Consider the following 25,544-nt stretch of genomic DNA (forward strand, 5'->3'; position numbering starts at 1 on the left):
TATTATTGTGAAGTTATATAAAGGACCGACTTTTGGTCCTGAGACAATCAGTCCACAGCCGATTTTCAGATGGGAAATATGTATTGGTTCGAATAACAACAATGCATCAACTTAACAGTGGAATAAGTGTAACACAAAAAGGCCATGTGTTAGAAAAAATAATGTCAATGTCTACTTAATTTATTTCATAAACAGTGTCACACGTACCACATTATTCTGAAAGATTTATGATCTGTGTGGTTAGGTTTTTACTGCTCATAGATGTTCAACAGCAGAATATTATATCAGTAAGCTGATGTTGCCTGCAACCTATTAATGAGGCTTTACGACATTTAGCAATAGTGAACTGGCCATATAATTGTGTAATATTGGGGGATTGCGTACAGTGAAAGTAAAGAACTGTGAAATGCAAGTGTGTAACTGTTGGCTACATCATTTACAGGATCCAGTGTTGAACTTTCACCCCGCACCCCCCACCCCCAATTTTTCAGCCAGTAAACAAAGTAGTATGTCAACACTGAGGACTATCAATGAAGAAATAAAGCAGGCGAACATCACATGCTGACAAGTCCATCACTTTAACTGAGAATGAAAAAAATGACAAAGCATTTGAAGGAACATTTCTCTGTGCTTCTAAGTTGTGCCACCAATGCCTTTCCTTGTAATGATCCTCAGCAACCCCAACAACCATGAATGGCACTTAAACCCATGTACAAATACCTTATCAAAGCACTCAGTCAACTAAACCAAGAAGAGCTCCTAGTCATTCCTCTAGAATTGGTACAAAGTGGAGGTATATCTTTAAAGACTAGGTTTTTTTTACACTGATCCTCTTACTATGAGAAACTTGACTTACTATGAGAAACTTGAGAATTATCTGATGACTTGAAGAACGCTACCTTCATCACTCTCTTCAAGATAGGTGATCATGGTGAATGTGGGAACTACCACGGTATATCGCTATTGTCAGCTGCAGGTAAAATTCTTGTGAGAGTTCTATTAAATTGGCAGGATTTTGCTTGAATCTCAGTGCAGTTCTTACCCTCCAGCAGCACAACAGATATGATATTTTGTGCTACACAACTCCAGAAAAAATGCAGACAGCAACAGAAGCCTCCATATTTAGTTTTCTATTACCTCAAAAAAGCCTTTGATTCAGTATGTGGATCTGCCATGTGGAAGACACTGAACACTTTTGATGTCATAAACATTATGTGGAACTGGTTCAAGCTCTTCATGGGGGCATGTCTGGGCATGTTCTCCTCTGTAACTGTGCATCAGATTTGTTTCCAAACACTCAAAGTTTGAAACAATGCTGTATGCTTGCTCCAACACTCTTTGCACTGTAGATGGCTGCCATGCTATAGAAAGCATCTGCAAACAACCAATTCATGGAGACTAAATTTCATTTTGATGGAGGTCTCTTCAGTCTGGCAAGACATTGTTTGCAAAGACATATCCAGGTTACCAGGTTACCTGGGAGGTAGAACTACAGTATGTTGATGACACTGCATCTCCTGCTCTGACACCAGCAGAGTTACAACAGTCTATTAACTGCTTTAAAATTACTTGCAATCGTGTTGGTCTTACCACCAATGCTGGTAAAGCGAAGGTACTCCCATGACCTGCTGCACGATTAACTCTGCCTGAGTTCAATATCTGCATCCTAGACACAGCACTGGAGCAGGAGCACTTTTCTTATCTTGGAAGTGTCTTGCCCAAATGATGTACCCGCAAACAAGATGTTGATAAAAGAATTGGGCTGCCCATGCAGTATTTGAACATTTAATACACAGAGTCTTCATGAATAATGAACTGAAGTTGCACCCCAGACTCATGGTGTACAGAACTGTTGTCATTTCTACCATCCTGTATGGCTGTGACACTTGGACACTCTATTGCCATGATATCAAGAAACTTGAGCATTTGCACCAACAGAAAATGAAATACATCCTGAACATTAAATGGTAGGACCATGTGGCCCGTAGTGTGGTTCCCAAGAAAGCACATCTAAACAGCAATGAGGCAACCATCACCCCTCATCAACTTAGATGGTTAGGCCATGTTCATCACATGAGTGATATGAGGCTTCCTCCCCCAAATCCTTTGTGGTGAACTCTGCTCTGGCAAGTGGTTCTCTGCAAATGGGCTCTCATTAAATTTTGACAAAACACAGTATATACAGTTCCACACAGTAAATGGAATGACACCATTAATAAATATAGACTTCGATCAGAAATCGGTAGCTAAGGTAGAATATTCAAAATTTCTAGGTGTATGCATTGATGAGGGGTTGAACTGGAAAAAACACACTGAAGATCTGGTGAAACATTTGAGTTCAGCTGTTGTTGTTGTTGTGGTCTTCAGTTCTGAGACTGGTTTGATGCAGCTCTCCATGCTACTCTATCCTGTGCAAGCTTCTTCATCTCCCAGTACTTACTGCAACCTACATCCTTCTGAATCTGCATTCAGCTACTTATGCTATTAGGCAATATATAAATCTCAGTAAATTAGCTTACCATGCCTATTTTCATTCTCTGCTTTCGTATGGCATCATATTCTGGGGTAACTCATCATTGAGAAAAAGAGTGTTCATTGCACAAAAGCGTGTTATCAGAATAATTGCTGGAGCTCTTCCAAGATCATCCTGCAGACACTTATTTAAAGAGCTAGGGATCTTCACTGTAGCCTCACAATATATATATTCACTTATGAAATTTGTTATTAACAATCTGAATGAATTCAAAAGTAATAGCAGTGTACATGGCTACAACACTAGGAGAAAGGATGATCTTCACTATTTAAGGTTAAATCTGACTTTGGCTCAGAAAGGGGTAAATTATGCTGCCACAAAAGTCTTTGGTCACTTACCTAATAGCATCAACAGTCTGACAGACAGCCATATGGCATTTAAAAGGAAATTAAAAGAATTTCTGGATGGCAACTCCTTCTACTCATTAGATGAATTTTTGGATTTAGTAAGTGGGTAATTTCCCCACCCTCTCAACAAAAAAATTATTAAGTGTAATGCAATATCTTGTATAAACACCTTTTATTAACCTGACACGTTCCACATCATTACGAAGTGTCGTATTCATGATCTATGGAACAAATACTAATCTAATTTAATCTAATCTAATCCTCATGGAGCCCCTCTCAAGTGCTTTAAGAACCAGCAAAAACAAACCTAGAAGATTAAACGGCATAAACATATAAACATGGGAAGAATGTGAAACTTCCTAGCAGATTAAAACTGTGTGCCAAACCGAGACTTGAGGACGGATCGTGAGTTGTGTTTGGGTAGCTCAGTTGGTAGAGCACTTGCCCACGAAGGCAAAGGTCCTGAGTTCAAGTCTCGGTCCGGCACACAGTTTTAATTTACCAGGAAGTTTCAAAATCAGCGCGCATTCCGTTGCAGAGTGAAAATTTCATTATGGGAAGAATGTGTTGTGGACCACTTACTGTGGAGGAACACTACATCCACCAGTGTCAGCTTATTTGAAGGAGAACACCGCAGACTGGAGAGGCCAAGCAGCAAACAAGAAATCTCCCTCAGTTACAACCCCACCCTCTTCCAGCCATTCAGCGCTGTGTGTGTGTGGATGCATGTTTTATGCCAGGACTGGTCTATTCAACCACCAGAAACATATACATAAGCTGAGTGGAAATGCTCATTCTATGCAAGAAGAAGCTGTGCATACTCAGAATTGAGTTGCAGCCACTGACTAAAGTGGTGTATCACACTGTTTGGTATGAACTCAGTGTGAAGCATTGCTCTGTTTCATTACATTACCAACGATTTCCTGGTTATTATAATGCTCAAGTATACAGGGTGCCCCAGGAGGAATGGGCAGTATTCAGGGATCTGACGGGAACACACATTCAAAGCAAAAACGGTTAGTAAACACAGGCTCTCAAATGTATACATTAAGAGCTATGAGCACCTGTTCAGTAGAAGAGATGTGTGTCACAGTAGCAAAGATGAACAAGTGCTCAGAACTCTTAAGGTGTGGACTTTAGAGCACACATGTATTGACCATTTTTTCCTTGTTTTGGCCTTTACCACCTCCTTCCAAAATATGGGACACAAAGAGTGTGCAGTAGAAGAAATTTGTTGCACAGTTTTGAAGATGATGCTCATAGTTTTTAAGGTATGTTTTTTAGAACCCATGTTTACTAAGCATTTTTGCTTGGAATGATTTTCCCAGTCATATCCCTGAATATTGACCGTTCTTTGCGGGACACCCTGCATACTAAATGTTGCACATAACACAACAGTTCATCCTCTGTGAGCTTACTCACTCTGCTTAGTTATGCTTGTGATACCCTCAGACAGTGAAGATCACACAGGAGAATGATTTACTTTTGGATAACACTTCCTTGACAAGACAACGAGCTAGTACAGTTGTTAAAACAATGGACATGCACATCAGAGAATGAAGGCTCAAATCGCTACCTGGACATTTAGATTTGCCTTTTCTTAAACTGGTTGAGGTAAATTCAGGTATAGTTACTTTTAGAAGAATACTACCAATTCTCAAATTTGAGCTAATGCTCCATCCCTAACGATAGGATGTTAAACCCTAACCCTTATTCCTTCTTTAACCATCCATTACATGGAAAAAGTATTCTGCATCTTTCCATTAGGGATGAAAAATGTGAATCATGAAAACCAAGATTATCAGATCTACTTTTAATACAAAAATCTACCCTGTGACTCTCTCTCTCTCTCTCTCTCTCTCTCTCTCTCTCTCTCTTGTTCATGGAGAATTTCACTATAATATACTAGTATTGATATGTCTTAAACTGTGACAAAACTCATGTCAGTATTCTGTAAACATATTCCATGACCAAGTAGCCCTGGTTGAAATGGTCCCATGGAATCTTAGACAATAAATAAATTAACTTATTCAAACAATTCTTTCAGTATACTCTTGCTTCCAATTATTTCCATCTCTTTCACCATCTTAAACCATTCTATGCTGATGTTGCAAACTGAAATAAACTTTTCCCCATTTAGTTATTGTCACAGTTGGTGTACATGTGTGGTGTCGTAGAAACCCATTGGTTCAGACTCTGATAATTTTTTTAGCAATGGAAACAATCATGTAGAGATATGTTCTTGCATGTACAGTATTATTTTACATTATACTGAAACTTTCTTTCTGGGCAACCATAATACATTCTGGAAACATCCTCCAGGCTGTGGCTAAGCCATGTCTCCATAATATCCTTCTTTTCAGGATTGCTAGCCTTGTAAGTTTCGCAGGAGAGCTTCTGTGAAGTTCAGATGGTAGGAAATGAGGGACTGGTGGAAGTAAAGCTGTGAGGACAGGTTGTGCATTGTGTATCTCAATCAGTAGAGCACTTTCCCCTGAAAGCGAGGTCCCGAGTTCAAGTCTCAGTCCGGTACACAGCTTTAATGTGCCAAGAAGTTTCATATCTGCACACACCCTGTTTCAGAGTGAAAAAACCTCATTTTGGGAAGATGCCTCAGGCTGTGGTTAAGCCAAGTCTGTTCGCAGCTTGTGGTCTTGTGCTTAGCATTGCTGACTCTGGATCACGGGGTCCTGGGTTCGATTCCTGGCCTGGTTTGGGATTATCTGTGCCCGGGGACTGGGAATTAGTGTTGTCCTCATCATTTCATCACCACCATCACCATCATCATCATCATTCGTGACAGTTGCTGGATTGGAATGTGTAAAAATTGGACTTTGTACAAATTGGGACTTTGTACGAGTGCTGATGACTGCACAGTTGAGCGCCCCACGAACCAGTCGTCATCACCATCACCATCATCATCATAAGCCATGTCTCCACAATATCCTTTCTTCCACAGCTGCTAGTCTTACAAGTTTTGCAAGAAAGCTTCTGTGAAGTTTGGAAGGTTGGAGATAAGGTACTGGTGGAAGTAAAGCTGTGAGGACACTGCAGATGGGAAACCTCATTTTGGAAACCTTCGTACAAAGTTAATAAGATGCTGTATTGTATAATGGCTTCTAGTCGTAGTCTCTTCATTTCTGTTCCATTATTTATTGCAGTATGAAACTTTCTGTTTATATGCTGAAGTACATAGGCATATTCTGTCTGTCTTATACAAAGTGTGCTGTAGGAGCAACGAAACTGATTTACAACCAGTTTTGAATGCTGGTAGTGTGAACTTCTGTATACTGTGTAAAAGCACAGTGTCATTTTTGTTCTGTGATTTCTATGTAGACTTGTGTTCTCCAAGTATCTCTGCAATATACTCAGGTTGAGTAAACAAACCAGTTTCAATTTTAGTATCAACCCTCTATTTTCCCCATTTCTCCTAGCCATCTGAAAGTACTAAACATTCAAAACATAGGTCAAGAGAAGGTTACAGCAGAACTTTGTGTGCAGTTTCCTTTGCAGGTGTGTTGGTTTCCGAAATTTTCTCCAGTGTGTCAAAGCCTATTATTAACTCTCCTTACAGCTGAATTTCTTTGGCCATTCTATTTTGAATTCCTTCATTTTGTCATCCACAGGTGATTAATTAATAAAGTCAGTTCAGAGGCAAAACACAAACTGATATTTAAATAATATCAGATTGTTTCTCTGTTATACAACCATTGTCTTGCACTTATATGCAATGAAGAAAATTTGTCATATGCAACACAAAGTAAGTGGAAATCTTGCTTAAGTTCTTGTAGTTATTCCACCATGTGAGGTGGTGCAAAATTTTATGGCACTGAACTGTGTAACATTCCCTTTTCTTGAGGATGACGTCAGAATAAATTAATAAAGTTCAAAATTTTCAGTTTATTGATTGCAAATGCTCCTGGTTTTAAGTGAAGATATTTGCAATTTATATTATTAATTATGCTACATTCATTTTTTGTACTTTGCTGGTGTAATTCAACAAAAATTGTTGTTCACCACATTTGATCATTGCTGGCAGCCTGAGTTCTTGCTGTATGATTATTTTGCTATTTAAACTGGATTGTAATTTTTTCTTCAACAAGTAGCCAAACTCCTTTTTAGATCACTTGTACAATTTATTCATAACTCCTGAACTGCATCTTGACAAAACATTACCTTCAAAAATACAACTTCCACTGCCATCACCATCTACCAGTACACTGTCAAATTACTACTACTACTACTACTACTACTACTACTACTAAACCACTAACTTACTTGTCACAATATCAAACAATGGAAAATCTAGGATGGAATGTAGCAAAACTATGAAAAGGAAAGTTACTACACACCACATAGTGGAGATGCTGAACCTTATCTTTCCAGTTTCCCGCCACCTCTCAAAGTCCCATCTCATAATTCAGTACCATGCAAGACTGGAGCAACTGAATTACATTCTCCAACACAGTTTTGACTACCTCTCATCACGCCTTGAAATGAGAAATGGCCTACCCAACATCCTTCACACCATTCCCACAGTGGTATTCCCCCCCCCCCCCCCTCTCTTCCACACCTCTCCCCTGCCCTCCATCTAACCTGCAGCACTTCACTGTATGCCATTCCTACCCGTCTATCCCTCCCCCTCCCCACCCTAACCTCCTTCTTACCTCCACCCATTCGCCAATCCCATCATGCGCTGGTGCTGCTGCTCACAGCGTGGTTTCAGTTGCTTGAGTGCTTGAGACTGCAGTCATGTGTGGTTGCATTTGTGTGTGTGTGTGTGTGTGTGTGTGTGTGTGTGTGTGTGTGTGTGTGTGTGTCTGTGTCTGTCTGTCTGTCATCTATATTTGACGAAGTCCTTACTGGCCGAAAGTTTTATTTGTGGCAGTCTTTTTGTTGTTCTATCTGTGACTCAGCATCTCCACTGTATGGTGTGTAGCAACTTTCTTTTTCATAATATTGTTACTCATCACATTCATATTTATAGATGGTGAAGAAAAAATGTCACACTTGGAGGTCAGCATGTGAATCCTCATCCACATTCAAGATAAAAGTTTATCCAGCAAAATCAGATCGGATGCAGTTAGAAAAAGCTTGTATGAAAATGAGGAGATGGCAACAGCGTAACATCATGCAGCACATTGGAATGTACAGAGGAATGTGTATCACTCCACAGTACCACACCAGCCATTGTAGCTCAAAACATAGACTGCTGGGACATCAAACCCGCATCCACCATGGAGCTATAGTTCGAATCCTCGTCAGTTTCCTTTTTTATTTTCTGGACGTTCATTCTTGATTTCTCATTGTTTATAAGCAGGGCATCATTTTGTCACGTGACAATAGCCTATCACATGACAGTGGAATTCACTAATCTGCGTGCATACGTCTACTAGCTGCTTAACTGGATCTGTCAAGTTCATGATGGACTGCACAAATAATAAATACATTAATATGCTTTTGGTGCTGGGTGCGCCCAATAACCAAACTGCTGCGGCTTGTGCATATGCTGCATGTTACCCACAAAGGGCTATCTTGATAATAATGTTTTTTGTCAACTGGAGCAACACCTTTGAGAAACCAGTAATCTTTGTCCATAAGTAATGGGCAGAAGTCATTCAAGGACTAGACATAGTCCACAAACAGAGGACACGATTCTTGAAACCATTCACCAGTCACCTTGTTGAAGTAGCCGAGATATTGCAAAGCAATTCTAGACATCTGATAGACTGGTTGTTGAAGTGCTGGTTGTTGAAGTGTTGCACGATGAAGAACTGCATTCACGCTATTACACAGTAACTCAACAACAGTAGCCAGAAGACCATATTTGACAAATACAGTTTTGTGAGTGGCTTTTGCACCAAGTGGAAGATAATGACCATTTTATAAATATAGAGGTATGGATTGACGTGAAGGTATTTTCATCCTGTGCAACATCCATTATCCGTCATATCACAACCCACATGTCACCCATAATCGTGACTTTGGCATAAACCTGTGCATTGGAATCATGGGAGGAGTGCTTTTGGGCCCTTACCTATTGCCAGACCATTTCACAGTGCCCCAGTATTGTATATTTCTTTGCAGTACTTTGCCTGATACATTAAAAAACATTCCACTTGGTTTTCGGTGATAGCTATGGTTTCAACATGATGGTACACCACCACACTTTGGAATGAATATGCATAACTATCCAAACAAAACATTTCCAGGAAGTAGTTTGGTCATAGAGGTCCAATGTTCTGGCCTCCATGTTCTGGGACACTTAAAGGAAAAAGTGTATAATGCCCTGCCCCTGGGTTTACATGACCCAGTAGCTTGTGTGGCAATGGTCGGTGGAGATATGTTGCCTAAGGTCCTACAAAGTACAATTCAGTGAGTTGCAAAGTGTTTGCCAGTGCAAGGTGGTTGCTTTGAACATCTTTTTTAAACTTGAGGTTACTCATATATGTATGTACCAGCTCTGAAGATAAGCCTGAATGTGAAACATACAGAACGCCATTTTTGCGCATAGCACAATGTCCAATTTTGTGTAGCCTGCTTGTTGTCTTTTTTGTACCTCACTGGATACAGACAATCTTACTGTATCCACCATTGTTTTGTATTGGCTTTATTTGTGTCACTGACAAAATAAAGTGGTTATTTACTTTTGTAAGAAATTCGTGTTATGTCTTAATGTTTAAACAAAACTAACAGTAACAAAAAGAACTACACAAGTTACCACATTGTGTGGATGTAAATTGGATACAATTTTATGCTTTAACTGGGAGGAAACAAAGAAAAGAAAAAGAGTTCAATGCAAATGTGACTCAGACATCAGTGAGTTTGCATATACGTTCCGCATTGCATTATCTCGTCTCACTTTTTTTTCCAGTCATTGTTCTAAACGTTTTGTCTGAGCAGTCATCGCATGACACACCTTCAAGTTCATCTTTGAATACTTCATTCAGTTTTTTTTTTCTCTAAACAGAGGGCAGCCAGCCCTCTTCCTGAACACGCTGAGCAACCGTACCAGCACATTGAGCTTACGGGACAGCTTCTTGACAGTGCAGAGTTGATGCTACCTGTTCTTGGCCATGCTGCAGACAGTTACGCCATTGCTAAAGCCTCATTTTGTAAATCATTACTATTAAACATCTCAGTAGATTGGAAGGACTAGATCTTGCTTGATACACTTTTGCCTTGAATTGGGATGAGGAATTGTATGCTGATTGCATCGGCCTGCAGGTTCGAGGTCAACATTGAAATTGCGGAACAACAGCACCTTCCAGTAAAATGTGCCTGTGGCTCTTGTTGTCACTATAAACTGAAGGTAGTGGATCAGTGTGACTTGAGCAGATGTGCAGGATGCCTTGCAGATGTATGTGCAAAACATACCGTCAGATCAGTGAGTTTGAAAGAGGGTGCATTATTGGCAAGAGAGAATAAAATGAATCCACCTGGGAAATTGCTGCTCATGTGAGATGAAGAGTTTTGGCAGTGCAATGGATGTGTGCAGAAGACCATAGAATATAATGAGGTGGATCAGGTCTCACCACCCAGACCATCCCCCGAGAAGACTGACACCTCAACCAAATGGTATTTCAGGACAGATCTGCGTCCTTCTCAACTCTGGTGCAGCAGTGGAACAGTTAACACATCATACACTATCAGGGGTGAGAGTCAGTCGCAGTTTATTATGGCAGGGATTACGTGCGCATAAGACATACAGTGCCAACTCAAGACCATATGGTGTGGGATGCTGTTGGGTACAACCACAAGTCACAGCTGGTTCATGTCCGGAGTTGTGTGACCAGTGTGACCTGCATGAATGACATCCTGTGACCTGTAGCCATACCCTTTCTGCACAACACCCCAGACGCCGGTTTTCAGCAAGACAACGCACGACCACCTGCACAAACACGTGTCTTCTTGGTGTCACAGGAGTCAGCCTTTTGTCCTGGGCTGCGAGATCACCAGACCTGCTGCCAGTTGAAAATGTGTGCAGTGCTGTGACCCAATGCCAACCACCACAGATGAACTTAGGAACCAGGTGAATCAGCATGGATGGCTATGCCACAGGACACCATTTGAATCTTATATGTGTTGATGCCATCACACATGGAACAAGTAATTAGGACCATGTGCTTACTATGCAACAGGACGCATCTTGAAAGACATGTTTAAAATTAATTAAGCACAATATTTCCCAGAGCATAGAACATAATGTAGATTTTATGGTCACTTTTATCAATTACAGACACTTTCAGTTCCAAAAATTACATTCTGAGTATTTATAACAGTTAATATTACAAAATGTTAATTTTAAACTGAACTAAGCTATAATTTCACTTGGCTTTAGTTGTAGTGGTTTCGTATGGCAGCTCGTATCATTTTAAGAAAATTGCTTCAATCCAATCTGTAAAGAAGATTATCAATGTGACATCTGTTTTCATTATGAACAATTATACACATAATTTTACAAAGATTGCTCAAAGACTCTGTCAAACTAATTTCTATTTATTTCATTAAATATCATTAAGAATAATTAATGTAAGCTGGAAAAATTAAAAGTAATCATATACATATATTTACCTAATGGTACTCTAATGTATCAGGTTGTATACTTAACTAACGATCAAAAACGGAGTCTGTTCATTACATCTGTCATATGGAGGAGTGGTATTTGAATCCTTGATCAGATATAGAGATTTAGATTTTCCATAGTTTTCACTTCAGGTGAATGCCACTATGGTTGCTTCCAAAATGAATTTCTTTTCCCTTCTTTACACTAACCAATTTTGTGGTCTGTCTGTAATGTCCTCCTATTTATTTTTTTTATTTTTTTATTGTTCCGTGGGACCACATTAAGGAGAAGTCTCCATGGTCGTGGAACGAGTCAATACATGAAATTATAACACGATTGTAGAAACAGATAAAATGAAATATAAGAAACATATTCAGGCGACAAGTCGTAAGTTTAAATAAAGAAAATCAACAATGTAACACTGGAATTTGCTTAATTTTTTAGCTCTTCCAGGAGCTCCACGACAGAATAGAAGGAGTGAGCCATGAGGATACTCTTCAGATTAGACTTAAAAGTGTTTGGGCTACTGCTAACATTTTTGAGTTCTTGTGGTACCTTATTGAAAATGGATGCAGCAGAATACTGCACTTCTTTCTGCACAAGAGTCAGGGAAGTGCATTCCACATGCAGATTTGATTTCTGCCTAGTATTAACTGAGTGAAGGCTGCTAACTCTTGGGAATAAGCTAATATTGCTAACAACAAACGACATTAAAGAAAATATATACTGTGAGTGCAATGTCAAAATTCCCAGACTATTGAATAGGGGTTGACAAGAGGTTCTCGAACTTACACCACATATAGCTCCAACAGCCCATTTTTGAGCCAAAAATACCCTTTTTGAATCAGAAGAATTACCCCAAAAAATAATACCATATGACATAAGCGTATGAAAGTATGTGAAGGAGACTACTTTTCGTGTTGAAAAGTCACTTATTTCAGATACTGCTCTAATGGCAAATAAAGCAGCATTTAGTTTCTGAACAAGATCCTGAACATGGGCTTTCCACAACAGCTTACTATCTATCCGAACGCCTAGGAACTTGAACTGTCCCGTCTCGCTTATAATATGCCCATTCTGTCTGATCAAAATATCAGTTCTTGTTGAATTGTGAGTTAGAAACTGTAAAAACTGAGTCTTACTGTGATTTAGCATCAAAATTATTTTCCATTAGCCACGAACTTATTTCATGAACTACATTATTTGATAATGTTTCAGTATTACACACAACATCCTTCACTACCAAGCTGGTGTCATCAGCAAACAGAAATATTTTTGAGTCACCTGTAATACTAGAAGGCATATCATTTATATAAATAAGAAACAGCAGTGGCCCCAACACCGACCCTTGGGGAACTCCCCACTTAACAGTGCCCCACTGGGACTGAAAGTCACTACCAATCTCAATATTGCGGAGAATTACCTTCTGCTTTCTGTTCTTAAAGTAAGAGGCGAACCAATTGTAAGCTACTCGCCTTACTCCATAATGGTCCAACTTCTGCAGTAATATTTTGTGGTCAACACAGTCAAAAGCCTTCGTTAAATCAAAGAAAACACCTAACATTCACAACCTTTTATTTAATCTGTCCAAAACCTCACAGAGAAAAGAGAATATAGCATTTTCAGTTGTTAAGCCATTTCTAAAACCAAACTGTACATCTGACAGCAAATTATGTGAATTTAAATGCTCCAGTAACCTTGTATATACAACCCTCTCGATAACTTTAGCAAACACTGATGGCATAGAAATAGGTCTATAATTGTCAACATTATCCCTGTTTCCCTTTTTATAAAGTGGCTTCACTACCGAGTACTTTAATCGGTCAGGAAACCGACCGTTCCTAAAGGAAAAGTTACAGATATGGCTAAGTACTGGGCTAACATACATAGAACAATACTTCAGTATTCTGCTAGATACCCTGTCATATCCATGAGAGTTCTTGATCTTTAGTAATTTAATTATTAACTCAATCTCCCTCTTGTCAGTATCATGGAGGAGAATTTCAGGTTACAGTCTCAGAACACTTTTTTCTACGAGCACAATATGATTCCCTGTTGGGACTAGGTTTCTATTTAGTTCACCTGCTATATTCAGAAAGTGATTATTAAATACTGTACATATATGCGACTTATCAGTAACACGGACATTCCCACTACGCACTGATTCTATATCCTCGACGTGTCTCTGCAGACCTGCCACTTCCTTTACGACTGACCATATGGTTTTAATTTTATCCTGAGACTTAGCTATGCTATCTGCATACCACATACTTTTTGCCTTCCTAATAACTTTTTAAGCACCTTACAATACTGTTTGTAATGGGCTGCTGCAATTAGATTTTGACTGTTTCTAACGTTTTGATATAATTGCCACTTTGTTCTACAAGATATTCTTATCCCTCTAGTCAGCCACCCAGGCTGCCTGTTTGTGCTAGTACCCTGTTTTAAACGTTCTAACGGAAAGCAACTTTCAAAGAGCATGAGAAAAAATTCTTGAGGAAAGCATTATATTTATCGTCTACTGTATCAGCACTATAAACATCTTGCCACTCTTGTTCCTTGATAAGGTTTACAAAGGTCTGTACAGCAACTGGATCAGCTTTCCTAAAAAGTTGATAACTATATTTAACATGTATTGCAGCACAAAAATCTTTTAGAGTTAAAATTTGTGCATCATGATCTGAAAGGCCATTCACCTTTTTGCTAACAGAATGCCCTTCTAGTAATGAGGAATGAACAAAAATATTGTCTATGGTTGTTCTACTGTTCCCTTGCACTCTCGTTGGAAAGAATATGGTTTGCATAAGATTATATGAATTAAGGAGGTCTACCAGCATCCTTTTCCTTGCACAATCACTTATACAATTAATATTGAAGTCACCACATATAACTTACTTTTTGTATTTCCTATAAAGTGAACCAAAAACCTCCTCTAGCTTTAGCGAAAATGTTGTGAAATTGGAGTCTGGGGATCTATAAATAACAACAGTAAGAAGTTTAGCTCCACTAAATTTAACCACACCTCCACAACATTCAAACACCTTTTCAGTGCAGTACTTTGAAACATCAATTGACTCAAATGGGATACCGTTTTTCACATACGTGGCTACTCCCCCACACCGCAAAGAGCTCCTAGAAAAGCTGCCAGCCAACCTGTATCCTGGTAAAGGAAGCCTCTGAATTATCTCCTTATTTGAAGAGTGTTCAGATGTACCAATAATTTCAGTCAACATCTATAAGCAGTTCACTAACTTTATCTCTAATACCTTGTATATTTTGATGAAATATACTAATTCCCTCATTAATCAGATACCTAAGCTTTGTTGAAAGTGGTTTCTTTGTTAGAGAGGCTTCCCTTAAGCAGGAATACCTATCAGCTGACTTCAATCTAAAAAAGGTACAGCTCTAACACCCACAACTACCGGAATTTTCCCATGAGTGATCCCACCACCCCCACCTATGCTGTCACCTATAAGCTTTGCCAACCTCCCCTTTCCATACCTGTTGAGGCGCAGGCCATGTCTAGTGAAACCCGTCCTGCTGATAGATTCCACCGACACCACTGAAATGTGACTCATGCCTTCTGTCATCAGCGCACCCCCAAGTCTCATGTTATTACGCCTGACGGCTGTATTAAGATGAGGCCGATCGTGACGCTGAAACAGTTCCACGAAATGCACATTCGTGTTGCCAGTCTGAGTGGCTATCTTTTCCAGGTCACCATCTATGTCATACTCCCCATCCCTGTCAATACTATTACCAGCCCCACCCACAATCACTATCTGATCCTCTTCAGTAAAATCCCTACATAACCCCCCTATGTTAACAGTCACCTGAGCCAATCCTGCATTAGGCTTCACAATGCTGGTGACCTGGTACTCACTCCCCAACACTTCCTGCAACTGCTGACCTACACCTCTACCATGAGAACTAGCTAACAGCAGAACCTTCTTCTTTCTCTTAGACTTTGCAACTGTCATAGCCACCGTAACTGCGGAGGTCTGCTGCATACTTCCTACATCTACATTCATTAGGAGGTCAAATCCTGAGCTGCTGCTGCTTCTTGATATTTTTGTGTAGGTAAAAGCATTGTCTGCAGACAGTCTGACAGTACTTTTGTCATAGTATTTTATATGAAACATTATTTTCTTGTAAGTTTCTGCCATTTAAAGAAATAAAGCTTTACCTGTTTGCAATAGTCCATGCTCTACAAGACATTGCATGTGATGAAGATGAACTGTGTATCATGTAAGGATTTCTTTTTAAAGTCTTACTGACATTTCGGTAGAAGCCTTCTTTTTTCAAGTACCACCAGTTTATTGAAGCTTACCTAGTGACTGTGGAACCTGTAACAATAATATATTAAAAATAGTGATGTGATTATAATGTTGTGTATTCCTTTTTTAACCTTACTATATACTCCATGTACTTTCCCCGTCTTTAATGACCTTGTCATCAATGGGGCATTAAACACCAGTCTTCCTTCCTTTTTGTAAGGTGCACATACAAAGATACCCATCTTAAAGTACCTTACGTGTTTTAACTGACAAAACTACTTGCCAGGTCATGGAAAGAGATTTTTTCAATCCCATTTTGAAACCAGGAAAAAAATTCAGCCATAAGTAGCTTCAGCAGTGCTGTATTACCACCTAAATAGGGAAAAGTCAGCTGGTACATTGTCTCAGTTTTGAAATTCACACATGTGTTTAGATAAGAAATATCCAACATACTGGCTTCATACACAGCTCTTTTAATCATTAGTTATGAGTGACATTCCGTGTATACTACAGTTTCTGGTATCTTTGTTCTACTCATTAGGTTTAAAACAATTAACACTTCAGTTTTTTGTACTTCTTTGTTTTTATTAGTGAAACTATCATCTTTTTTTGCTATGTTTACCCTTATATGTTGTAGCTTTATTAACAACCAATTTTTGATTGCTTATTCCTATGGTAAGAGTTCCAACAAATTTTTAAATGTTCATATTTTTATTATTATTTTATCAGTATAGTCAGTCATCATTGGCACATAACAACACTGTTCTTTCCACAGGTTTAGTACCAATAAGTGCAGAAGGAGTGGTAGTGACATCACACACGGGCGTTGTGTGTAAGCTCAACATCAAGGTGAATGAAAGTGAAGATATAATTGTTGAATCTGAAAATATTGTAACAAATTTCAAAACGAAAGATGTTGCTTTCTACGGAATAGCATGCAGCAGAAACCAAGCAGTATGGGCAATAGTTACAAGGTAATCCATTGAACTGTTAATGTGTTGGAGAGACTTTTAATCATTACAATACATAGTAATGTATTCATTTTCATTTTGAGAACTAAGCATAATTTCTCAGAGAATTCAGATGAAGATTTAAGTTTTTAGTTTACTGTTTTGATACAGTAAAATTCCTCCCCCATGAACCATGGACCTTGCCGTTGGTGGGGAGGCTTGTGTGCCTCAGCGATACAGATAGCTGTACCGTAGGTGCAACCACAATGGAGGGGTATCTGTTGAGAGGCCAGACAAACGTGTGGTTCCTGAAGAGGGGCAGAAGCCTTTCCAGTAGTTGCAAGGGCAACAGTCTGGATGATTGACTGATCTGGCCTTGTAACAATAACCAAAACGGCCTAGCTGTGCTGGTACTGCGAACGGCTGAAAGCAAGGGGAAACTACAGCCGTAATTTTTCCCGAGGGCATGCAGCTTTACTGTATGATTAAATGATGATGGCGTCCTCTTGGGTAAAGTATTCCAGAGGTAAAATAGTCCCCCATTCGGATCTCCGGGCGGGGACTACTCAAGAGGACGTCGTTATCGGGAGAAAGAAAACTGGCATTCTACGGATCGGAGCGTGGAATGTCAGATCACTTAATCGGGCAGGTAGGTTAGAAAATTTAAAAAGGGAAATGGATAGGTTAAAGTTAGATATAGTGGGAATTAGTGAAGTTCGGTGGCAGGAGGAACAAGACTTTTGGTCAGCCTACAGAGTTATAAAAACAAAATCAAATAGGGGTAATGCAGGAGTAGGTTTAATAATGAATAGGAAAATAGGAATGCGGGTAAGCTACTACAAACAGCATAGTGAACGCATTATTGTGGCCAAGATAGATACGAAGCCCACACCTACTACAGTAGTACAAGTTTATATGCCAACTAGCTCTGCAGATGACGAAGAAATTGAAGAAATCTATGATGAAATAAAAGAAATTACTCAGATAGTGAAGGGTGACGAAAATTTAATAGTCATGGGTGACTGGAATTCGGTAGTAGGAAAAGGGAGAGAAGGAAACGTAGTAGGTGAATATGGATTGGGGCTAAGAAATGAAAGAGGAAGCCGCCTGGTAGAATTTTGCACAGAGCACAACTTAATCATAGCTAACACTCGGTTCAAGAATCATACAAGAAGGCTGTATACATGGAAGAACCCTGGAGGTACTAAAAGGTATCAGATATATTATATAATGGTAAGACAGAGATTTAGGAACCAGGTTTTAAATTGTAAGACGTTTCCAGGGGCAGATGTGGACTCTGACCAAAATCTATTGGTTATGACCTGTAGATTATAACTGAAGAAACTGCAAAAAGGTGGGAATTTAAGGAGATGGGACCTGGATAAACTGAAAGAACCAGAGGTTGTACAGAGTTTCAGGGAGAGCATAAGGGAACAATTGACAGGAATGGGGGAAAGAAATACAGTAGAGGAAGAATGGGTAGCTTTGAGGGATGAAGTAGTGAAGGCAGCAGAGGATCAAGCAGGTAAAAAGACAAGGGCTAGAAGAAATCCTTGGGTAACAGAAGAAATATTGAATTTAATTGATGAAAGGAGAAAATATAAAAATGCAGTAAATGAAGCAGGCAAAAAGGAATACAAACGTCTCAAAAATGAGATCGAGAGGAAGTGCAAAATGGCTAAGCAGGGATGGGTGGAGGACAAATGTAAGGATGTAGAGGCTTATCTCACTAGGGGTAAGATAGATACAGCCTACAGGAAAATTAAAGAGGCCTTTGGGGGTAAGAGAACCACTTGCATGAACATCTAGAGCTCAGATGGAAACCCAGTTCTAAGCAAAGAAGGCAAAGCAGAAAGGTGGAGTATATAGAGGGTCTATACAAGGGCGATGTACTTGAGGACAATATTATGGAAATGGATGTAGATGAAGATGAAATGGGAGATACGATACTGCGTGAAGAGTTTGACAGAGCACTGAAAGACCTGAGTCAAAACAAGGCCCCAGGAATAGACAACATTCCATTGGAACTACTGACGGCCTTGGGAGAGCCAGTCCTGACAAAACTCTACCATCTGGTGAGCAAGATGTATGAAATAGGCGAAATACCCTCAGACTTCAAGAAGAATATAATAATTCCAATCCCAAAGAAAGCAGGTGTTGACAGATGTGAAAATTACCGTACAATCAGTTATATAAGCCACAGCTGCAAAATACTAACACGAATTCTTTACAGACGAATGGAAAAACTAGTAGAAGCCGACCTCGGGGAAGATCAGTTTGGATTCCGTAGAAATGTTGGAACACGTGAGGTAATACTGACCTTACGACTTATCTTAGAAGAAAGATTAAGGAAAGGCAAACCTACGTTTCTAGCATTTGTAGACTTAGAGAAAGCTTTTGACAATGTTGACTGGAATGCTCTCTTTCAAATTCTAAAGGTGGCAGGGGTAAAATATAGGGAGCGAAAGGCTATTTATAATTTGTATAGAAACCAGATGGCAGTTATAAGAGTCGAGGGACATGAAATGGAAGCAGTTGTTGGGAAGGGAGTAAGACAGGGTTGTAGCCTCTCCCCGATGTTATTCAATCTGTATATTGAGCAAGCAGTAAAGGAAACAAAAGAAAACTTCGGAGTAGGTATTAAAATCCATGAAGAAGAAATAAAAACTTTGAGGTTCGCCGATGACATTGTAATTCTGTCAGAGACAGCAAAGGACTTGGAAGAGCAGTTGAATGGAATGGATAGCGTCTTGAAAGGAGGGTATAAGATGAACATCAACAAAAGCAAAACATGGATAATGGAATGTAGTCGAATTAAGTCGGGTGATGCTGAGGGAATTAGATTAGGAAATGAGACACTTAAAGTAGTAAAGGAGTTTTGCTATTTGGGGAGCAAAATAACTGATGATGGTCGAAGTAGAGAGGATATAAAATGTAGACTGGCAATGGCAAGGAAAGCGTTTCTGAAGAAGAGAAATTTGTTAACATCGAGTATAGACTTAAGTGTCAGGAAGTCGTTTCTGAAAGTATTTGTATGGAGTGTAACCATGTACGAAAGTGAAACATGGACGATAAATAATTTGGACAAGAAGAGAATAGAAGCTTTCGAAATGTGGTGCTATGGAAGAATGCTGAAGATTAGATGGGTAGATCACATAACTAATGAGGAAGTATTGAACAGGATTGGGGAGAAGAGAAGTTTGTGGCACAACTTGACCAGAAGAAGGGATCGGTTGGTAGGACATGTTCTGAGGCATCAAGGGATCACCAATTTAGTATTGGAGGGCAGCGTGGAGGGTAAAAATCGTAGAGGGAGACCAAGAGATGAATACACTAAGCAGATTCAGAAGGATGTAGGTTGCAGTAGGTACTGGGAGATGAAGAAGCTTGCACAGGATAGACTAGCATGGAGAGCTGCATCAAACCAGTCTCAGGACTGAAGACCACAACAACAACAGTAAAATTGTGAATTACCAATTGCATAACTCACAGGGCATCGGCAAAGTTTAGAGAATACAATCTTTTTTCCCCATCTTCTGGTGATGTTTTTATTACATGACTTACATATGCATCAAGTCTCTCAGTATCTTATCTCCGACCTTCAGTCTTGTTCACCAACTGTTACTTCATTGCTGACAGACATATTTTGATGTTTAACTTAATGATAGTTCTCTTCCAGTAATCATTTGCTCTGTTTTCAAAATTGGATCTGCCTTATGTTTTACTACAAAATGCACATTCTTCATGTTGTTTCTTATTTCTGAACATAATGGAATTATGTATTTTTCTTTACTTCCAATGAAGACTCACTGTACAGAGGAAAAATTGAACATTGATACTTACTGTATCTCAAGTACTGAACTAGTATTGTATCTCTCTCTCTCTCTCTCTCTCTCTCTCTCTCTCTCAAAATGCACACTACAACATAGTTCACAGTCCTGAAGCATCAAGTTCTCATGTTACAGTGAATACATAAGCATGCCCCAATTGTATTAGTCAACAATACAGGACTATGGTTTACTGTGAAAGGTGCACATTAATTTTATGACTGTTATGTTTTTGAATAAACTGCTTATCATTAACCTGATGAATAACTGACATGAAAGTTCAGTGCCTCTTAAATCCCATTGCCTATCTTATCTACTACAAAGTAAAGATTTTGCCAGTAGTAATTTCTACCTCTATGAAATTGTGAAATGTTAAACCGTACATATACTTGAGTCCACTTCTGCATATACATTTTAACAGGTTAGCCTCTGATTATTTTTTAATCAGAATGTTGGAATTTTGTTTGTTCCTTGGCTCGGGTGCTGGCTGGACCAACATGTTGTGAGCTGTAAATGTGTTTAATGGGGTCACTTGGTAATTGTCCAAATAATATCCTACAAAATAAATACTATTGATGTGCAATTTCAAACCAAAATGCAGTGGTAACTAGTGCCTTAGAAGTACATCAGATACCTCAAGCTTCATTTGCACCTGTATCTGCATCTACATGACTACTCTGCAGTTCACAGTTAAGTGTCTGGCATAGGATTCATGAAACCAACTTCAAGCTATTTCTCTACCATTCCATTCTCGAACAGCGCACAGGGAAACCAAACACTTAAATCTTTCTGTGTGAGCTCTGATTTCTCTTATTTTATTATGAATAGCATATCTCCATGTGTAGGTGGATGCCAACAAAATATTTCACATTCAGAGGAGAAAGTTGGTGATTGAAATTACAGGAAAAGATCCTGCCACCACAAAAAATGCCATGATTGCCACCCCAACTTGTGGACCATATCCATGACACACTTTCCCTATTTTGCAGTAATACAAAATGAGCTGTCCTTCTTTGAACTTTCTCAATGTCCTGGTCAGTCCTGTCTGATGTGGATCCCATACCATCCATTGATACTCCAAAAGAGGACAGACTATTGTTGTGTAGGCAGTCTCTTTAGTAGACCTGTTGCATCTGATAAGTGTTCTGCCAGTAAAACATAGTCTCTGGTTCACTTTCCCCACAAAATTATCTATTGATATTTTTTCATTAATCCATCTTACTGCAGAATACAGGGTGATTCAAAAAGAATACCACAACTTTAAAAATGTGTATTTAATGAAAGAAACATAATATAACCTTCTGTTATACATCATTACAAAGAGTATTTATAAAGGTTTTTTTTCCACTCAAAAACAAGTTCAGAGATGTTCAATATGGCCCCCTCCAGACACACGAGCAATATCAACCCGAAACTCCAACTCGTTCCACACTCTCTGTAGCATATCAGGCGTAACAGTTTGGATAGCTGCTGTTATTTCTCGTTTCAAATCATCAATGGTGGCTGGGAGAGGTGGCCGAAACACCATATCCTTTACATACCCCCATAAGAAAAAATCGCAGGAGGTAAGATCAGGGCTTCTTGTAGGCCAGTGATGAAGTGCTCTGTCACAGGCTGCCTGGCGGCCGATCCATCGCCTCAGGTAGTTGACGTTCAGGTAGTTACGGACAGATAAGTGCCAATGTGGTGGCACTCCATCCTGCTGAAATTGTGGAATTTGCAGCTCTCTGCTAGCTCTGCGAGTCGATTTTCCTGGGCTGCGAACAAATGCTTGCTGGATGCATGCTACATTTTCATCACTCGTTCTCGGCCGTCCAGAACTTTTCCCTTTGCACAAACGCCCATTCTCTGTAAACTGTTTATACCAACGTTTAATACACCACCTATCAGGAGGTTTAACACCATACTTTGTTCGAAATGCACGCTGAACAACTGTCGTCGATTCACTTCTGCCGTACTCAATAACACAAAAAGCTTTCTGTTGAGCGGTCGCCATCTTAGCATCAACTGACGCTGACGCCTAGTCAACAGCGCCTCAAGCGAACAAATGTACAACTAAATGAAACTTTATAGCTCCCTTAATTTGCCGACAGATAGTGCTTAGCTCTGCCTTTTGTCGTTGCAGAGTTTTAAATTCCTAAAGTTGTGGTATTCTTTTTGAATCACCCTGTATTTGTTGTGCCACAAAAGATTGAATGTCATTCCCCCACGTAATGTAGTGTAATTAGTCTGTAACTTTATGTTTTTGTGCTGTGTGTGTGTGTGTGTGTGTGTGTGTGTGTGTGTGTGTGTGTGTTTGTGGCAGGATTTGTGTAAGGGTGGTTTACAAAAGAATTTCTATCATAGAGAAATGCTAGGTGTTTCTACTGCATACTGTTATGGATAATTTGACTAACTGTAATCTATATGGAATTGACAATTAGGTCAAAGTGATTGCTTTTATAAGTACCATTTAGTGTATTTAGTGAGAATTGTTTCATCTCTCCTCAAAACATTTCCTTTCTGCTACTTGCAATACTTCTGATATCAGTATATACAAAAAAAAGTGATACAAAATTTTTAGTCATGACTCTCAAGTAATAAAATGGCATTATTTCAATACCTTAAGAGCTTTGAAGCAAGAAAGACAGCACAATTTCTTGTATTCTTAACTTAGGAAGACTGATGCTGACAACAATTGTTGGTTGCAATAATTCTTCATTCTTTTCCACTGCAAAAATCCTGAATTTTCCTTTTGTCAATTAGATATGTGATACGGAATTGGTTACTACTTTTCAAATAAGTCTAAACATCCAAGTTACGTCATTTCCTCATTTAACAATATTCACTACCAACAACTCATGTACTGGTTACAGCTGCTTTTTTACTGCTCTCCAACAGCTAACTTGCTTTGGCCTAACACTGGCCTGTATATGGATTAGTGACAATAGTATTGTTGTAATTACGAAATTTTACAATGGACAAAAAACCGTTACAAAATTATTTTTGTGTGCTAATACAATCAGCAAATAATAAAGTGTATTTTATGTGAACTGTTTCATAATATGAAAAGCTTTACTCTATAAATTTCATGGAATTAATTCTGGTAACAATTAATATACAAATATGTAAGTTCTGATCAAAAACAAATTAGTATTCTATTTGACTTCAGCAATGCTAACTACAAGGCCAAGTCATCTATACATAAACATAGACACTACACATAAGGATTAGGCATTAAGCCTTAAGAGTACTATATGATTGTGGGATATGTGATCATTATTTTACTGATCCCTCTAGCTGGTATTGTCAGTAAATGAATCCTGATGATGATGATGCTTATGCTTCTTTATTCAAGCAGCTTCTCATTTGACCTCATAAGGCTGTTCCAGACCTCTCTAGCTCAGAAAAGAACCTGAGGATGTATTGCGAATCAAACTCGGGTACTTCCGCACTTAAGGCAGTGATGCTAAACGTTTGGCTACAGAGGTGATTAAATTAAAGGCCCCCCTCTCCCTTCATTATTCTCTCTGTATGTGAAGGAACTACTGTAGGGATTTTGACACCTTTTCATTAGGGAAAAAGAAAAAGACACTGAGGGACATGTCAGGTGTTAAGGTTTTGAAGTAAATCACTGTCACTTTAGTTTTTAAAAAAACAGCAATCAGCACTGTATGACCGTGTCAGGACTGTTGTGGTAGAGGAGCAATCCTTTGATTGCCATATCACCATATTGAAGCTCATTTTCTTCATAGGTCTTTGGCGTGACTAATTGTTGATCCACGGGTAACAAATTTATTATAGGTGCAATCCTCATCCTGTTGATAAAAAAAAACCATTATTTCGATGTTAGGTTTCACCTGTTCTGCTATCTTCTGTTATTGTGATGAAGCAATATTCTACAGGCTTGATTGTTGTTTTGTTTTTGGGTTATATCTACAACACCACATTTTATTACCTGCAACAGTTTTAGACAAAAACTTCTTAGGAAATCTAAAATCAATGAACAGGTGAAACAATTTTGAAACTTCCTCACACATTACAACTGTGTGCCAAAATGAGCCTTGAGCCCAGATACTTGACTTTTGTGGGCACTGCAGTAACTGGCTGCCATTACTGACAGAGCTACCATAGCATGACTCACAGATAGGTTTCTGCATGTACTTCTCTTGTATTATCCAAACTTCACAAAAGTACTTGAGTATACTCCACTGTAAGTGAAAAATTCATTCTGGAAACCACTCCTAAGATGTGCCTAAATCATTTCTCAGCGACATTCTTTCTTCAAGATGTAAACATAATATGTATCTTATCTCCGACCTTCAGTCTTGTTCACCAACTGTTACTTCATTGCTGACAGACATATTTTGATGTTTAACTTAATGATAGTTCTCTTCCAATAATCATTTGCTCTGTTTTCAAAATTGGATCTGCCTTATGTTTTACTACAAAATGCACATTCTTCATGTTGTTTCTTATTTCTGAACATAATGGAATTATGTATTTTTCATTACTTCCAATGAAGACTCACTGTACAGAGGAAAAATTGAACATTGATACTTACTGTATCTCAAGTACTGAACTAGTATTGTATCTCTCTCTCTCTCTCTCTCTCTCAAAATGCACACTACAACATAGTTCACAGTCCTGAAGGATCAAGTTCTCATGTTACACTGAATACATAGGCATGCCCCAATTGTATTAGTCAACAATACAGGACTATGGTTAACTGTGAAAGGTGCACATTAATTTTATGACTGTTATGTTTTTGAATAAATTGCTTATCATTAACCTGATGAATAACTGACAAGAAGGTTCAGTGCCTCTTAAATCCCATTGCCTATCTTATCTACTACAAAGTAAAGATTTTGCCAGTAGTAATTTCTACCTCTATGAAATTGTGAAATGTTAAACCGTACATATACTTGAGTCCACTTCTGCATATACATTTTAACAGGTTAGCCTCTGATCATTTCTTAATTGGAATGTTGGAATTTTGTTTGTTCCTTAGCTCGGGTGCTGGACCAACATGTTGTGAGCTGTAAATATGTTTAATGGGGTCACT

At 38.9% G+C, this 25,544-nt stretch overlaps 1 protein-coding gene across 1 annotated transcript in view; it reads left to right on the plus strand.

Moving 5' to 3' along the window:
- LOC126473716 (general transcription factor 3C polypeptide 4-like) overlaps positions 1 to 25,544 on the plus strand; it is a 377,574-nt gene that overhangs the window by 337,850 nt on the left and 14,180 nt on the right. The window contains exon 8 of the mRNA XM_050100961.1: positions 16,499 to 16,697. Within this exon, the coding sequence (XP_049956918.1) occupies positions 16,499 to 16,697 (199 nt within the window). The remainder of the gene's footprint in view (positions 1 to 16,498; positions 16,698 to 25,544) is intronic.

This window comes from Schistocerca serialis, chromosome 4, assembly GCF_023864345.2.
Source record: "Schistocerca serialis cubense isolate TAMUIC-IGC-003099 chromosome 4, iqSchSeri2.2, whole genome shotgun sequence".
Classification (NCBI taxonomy): domain Eukaryota; kingdom Metazoa; phylum Arthropoda; class Insecta; order Orthoptera; family Acrididae; genus Schistocerca; species Schistocerca serialis.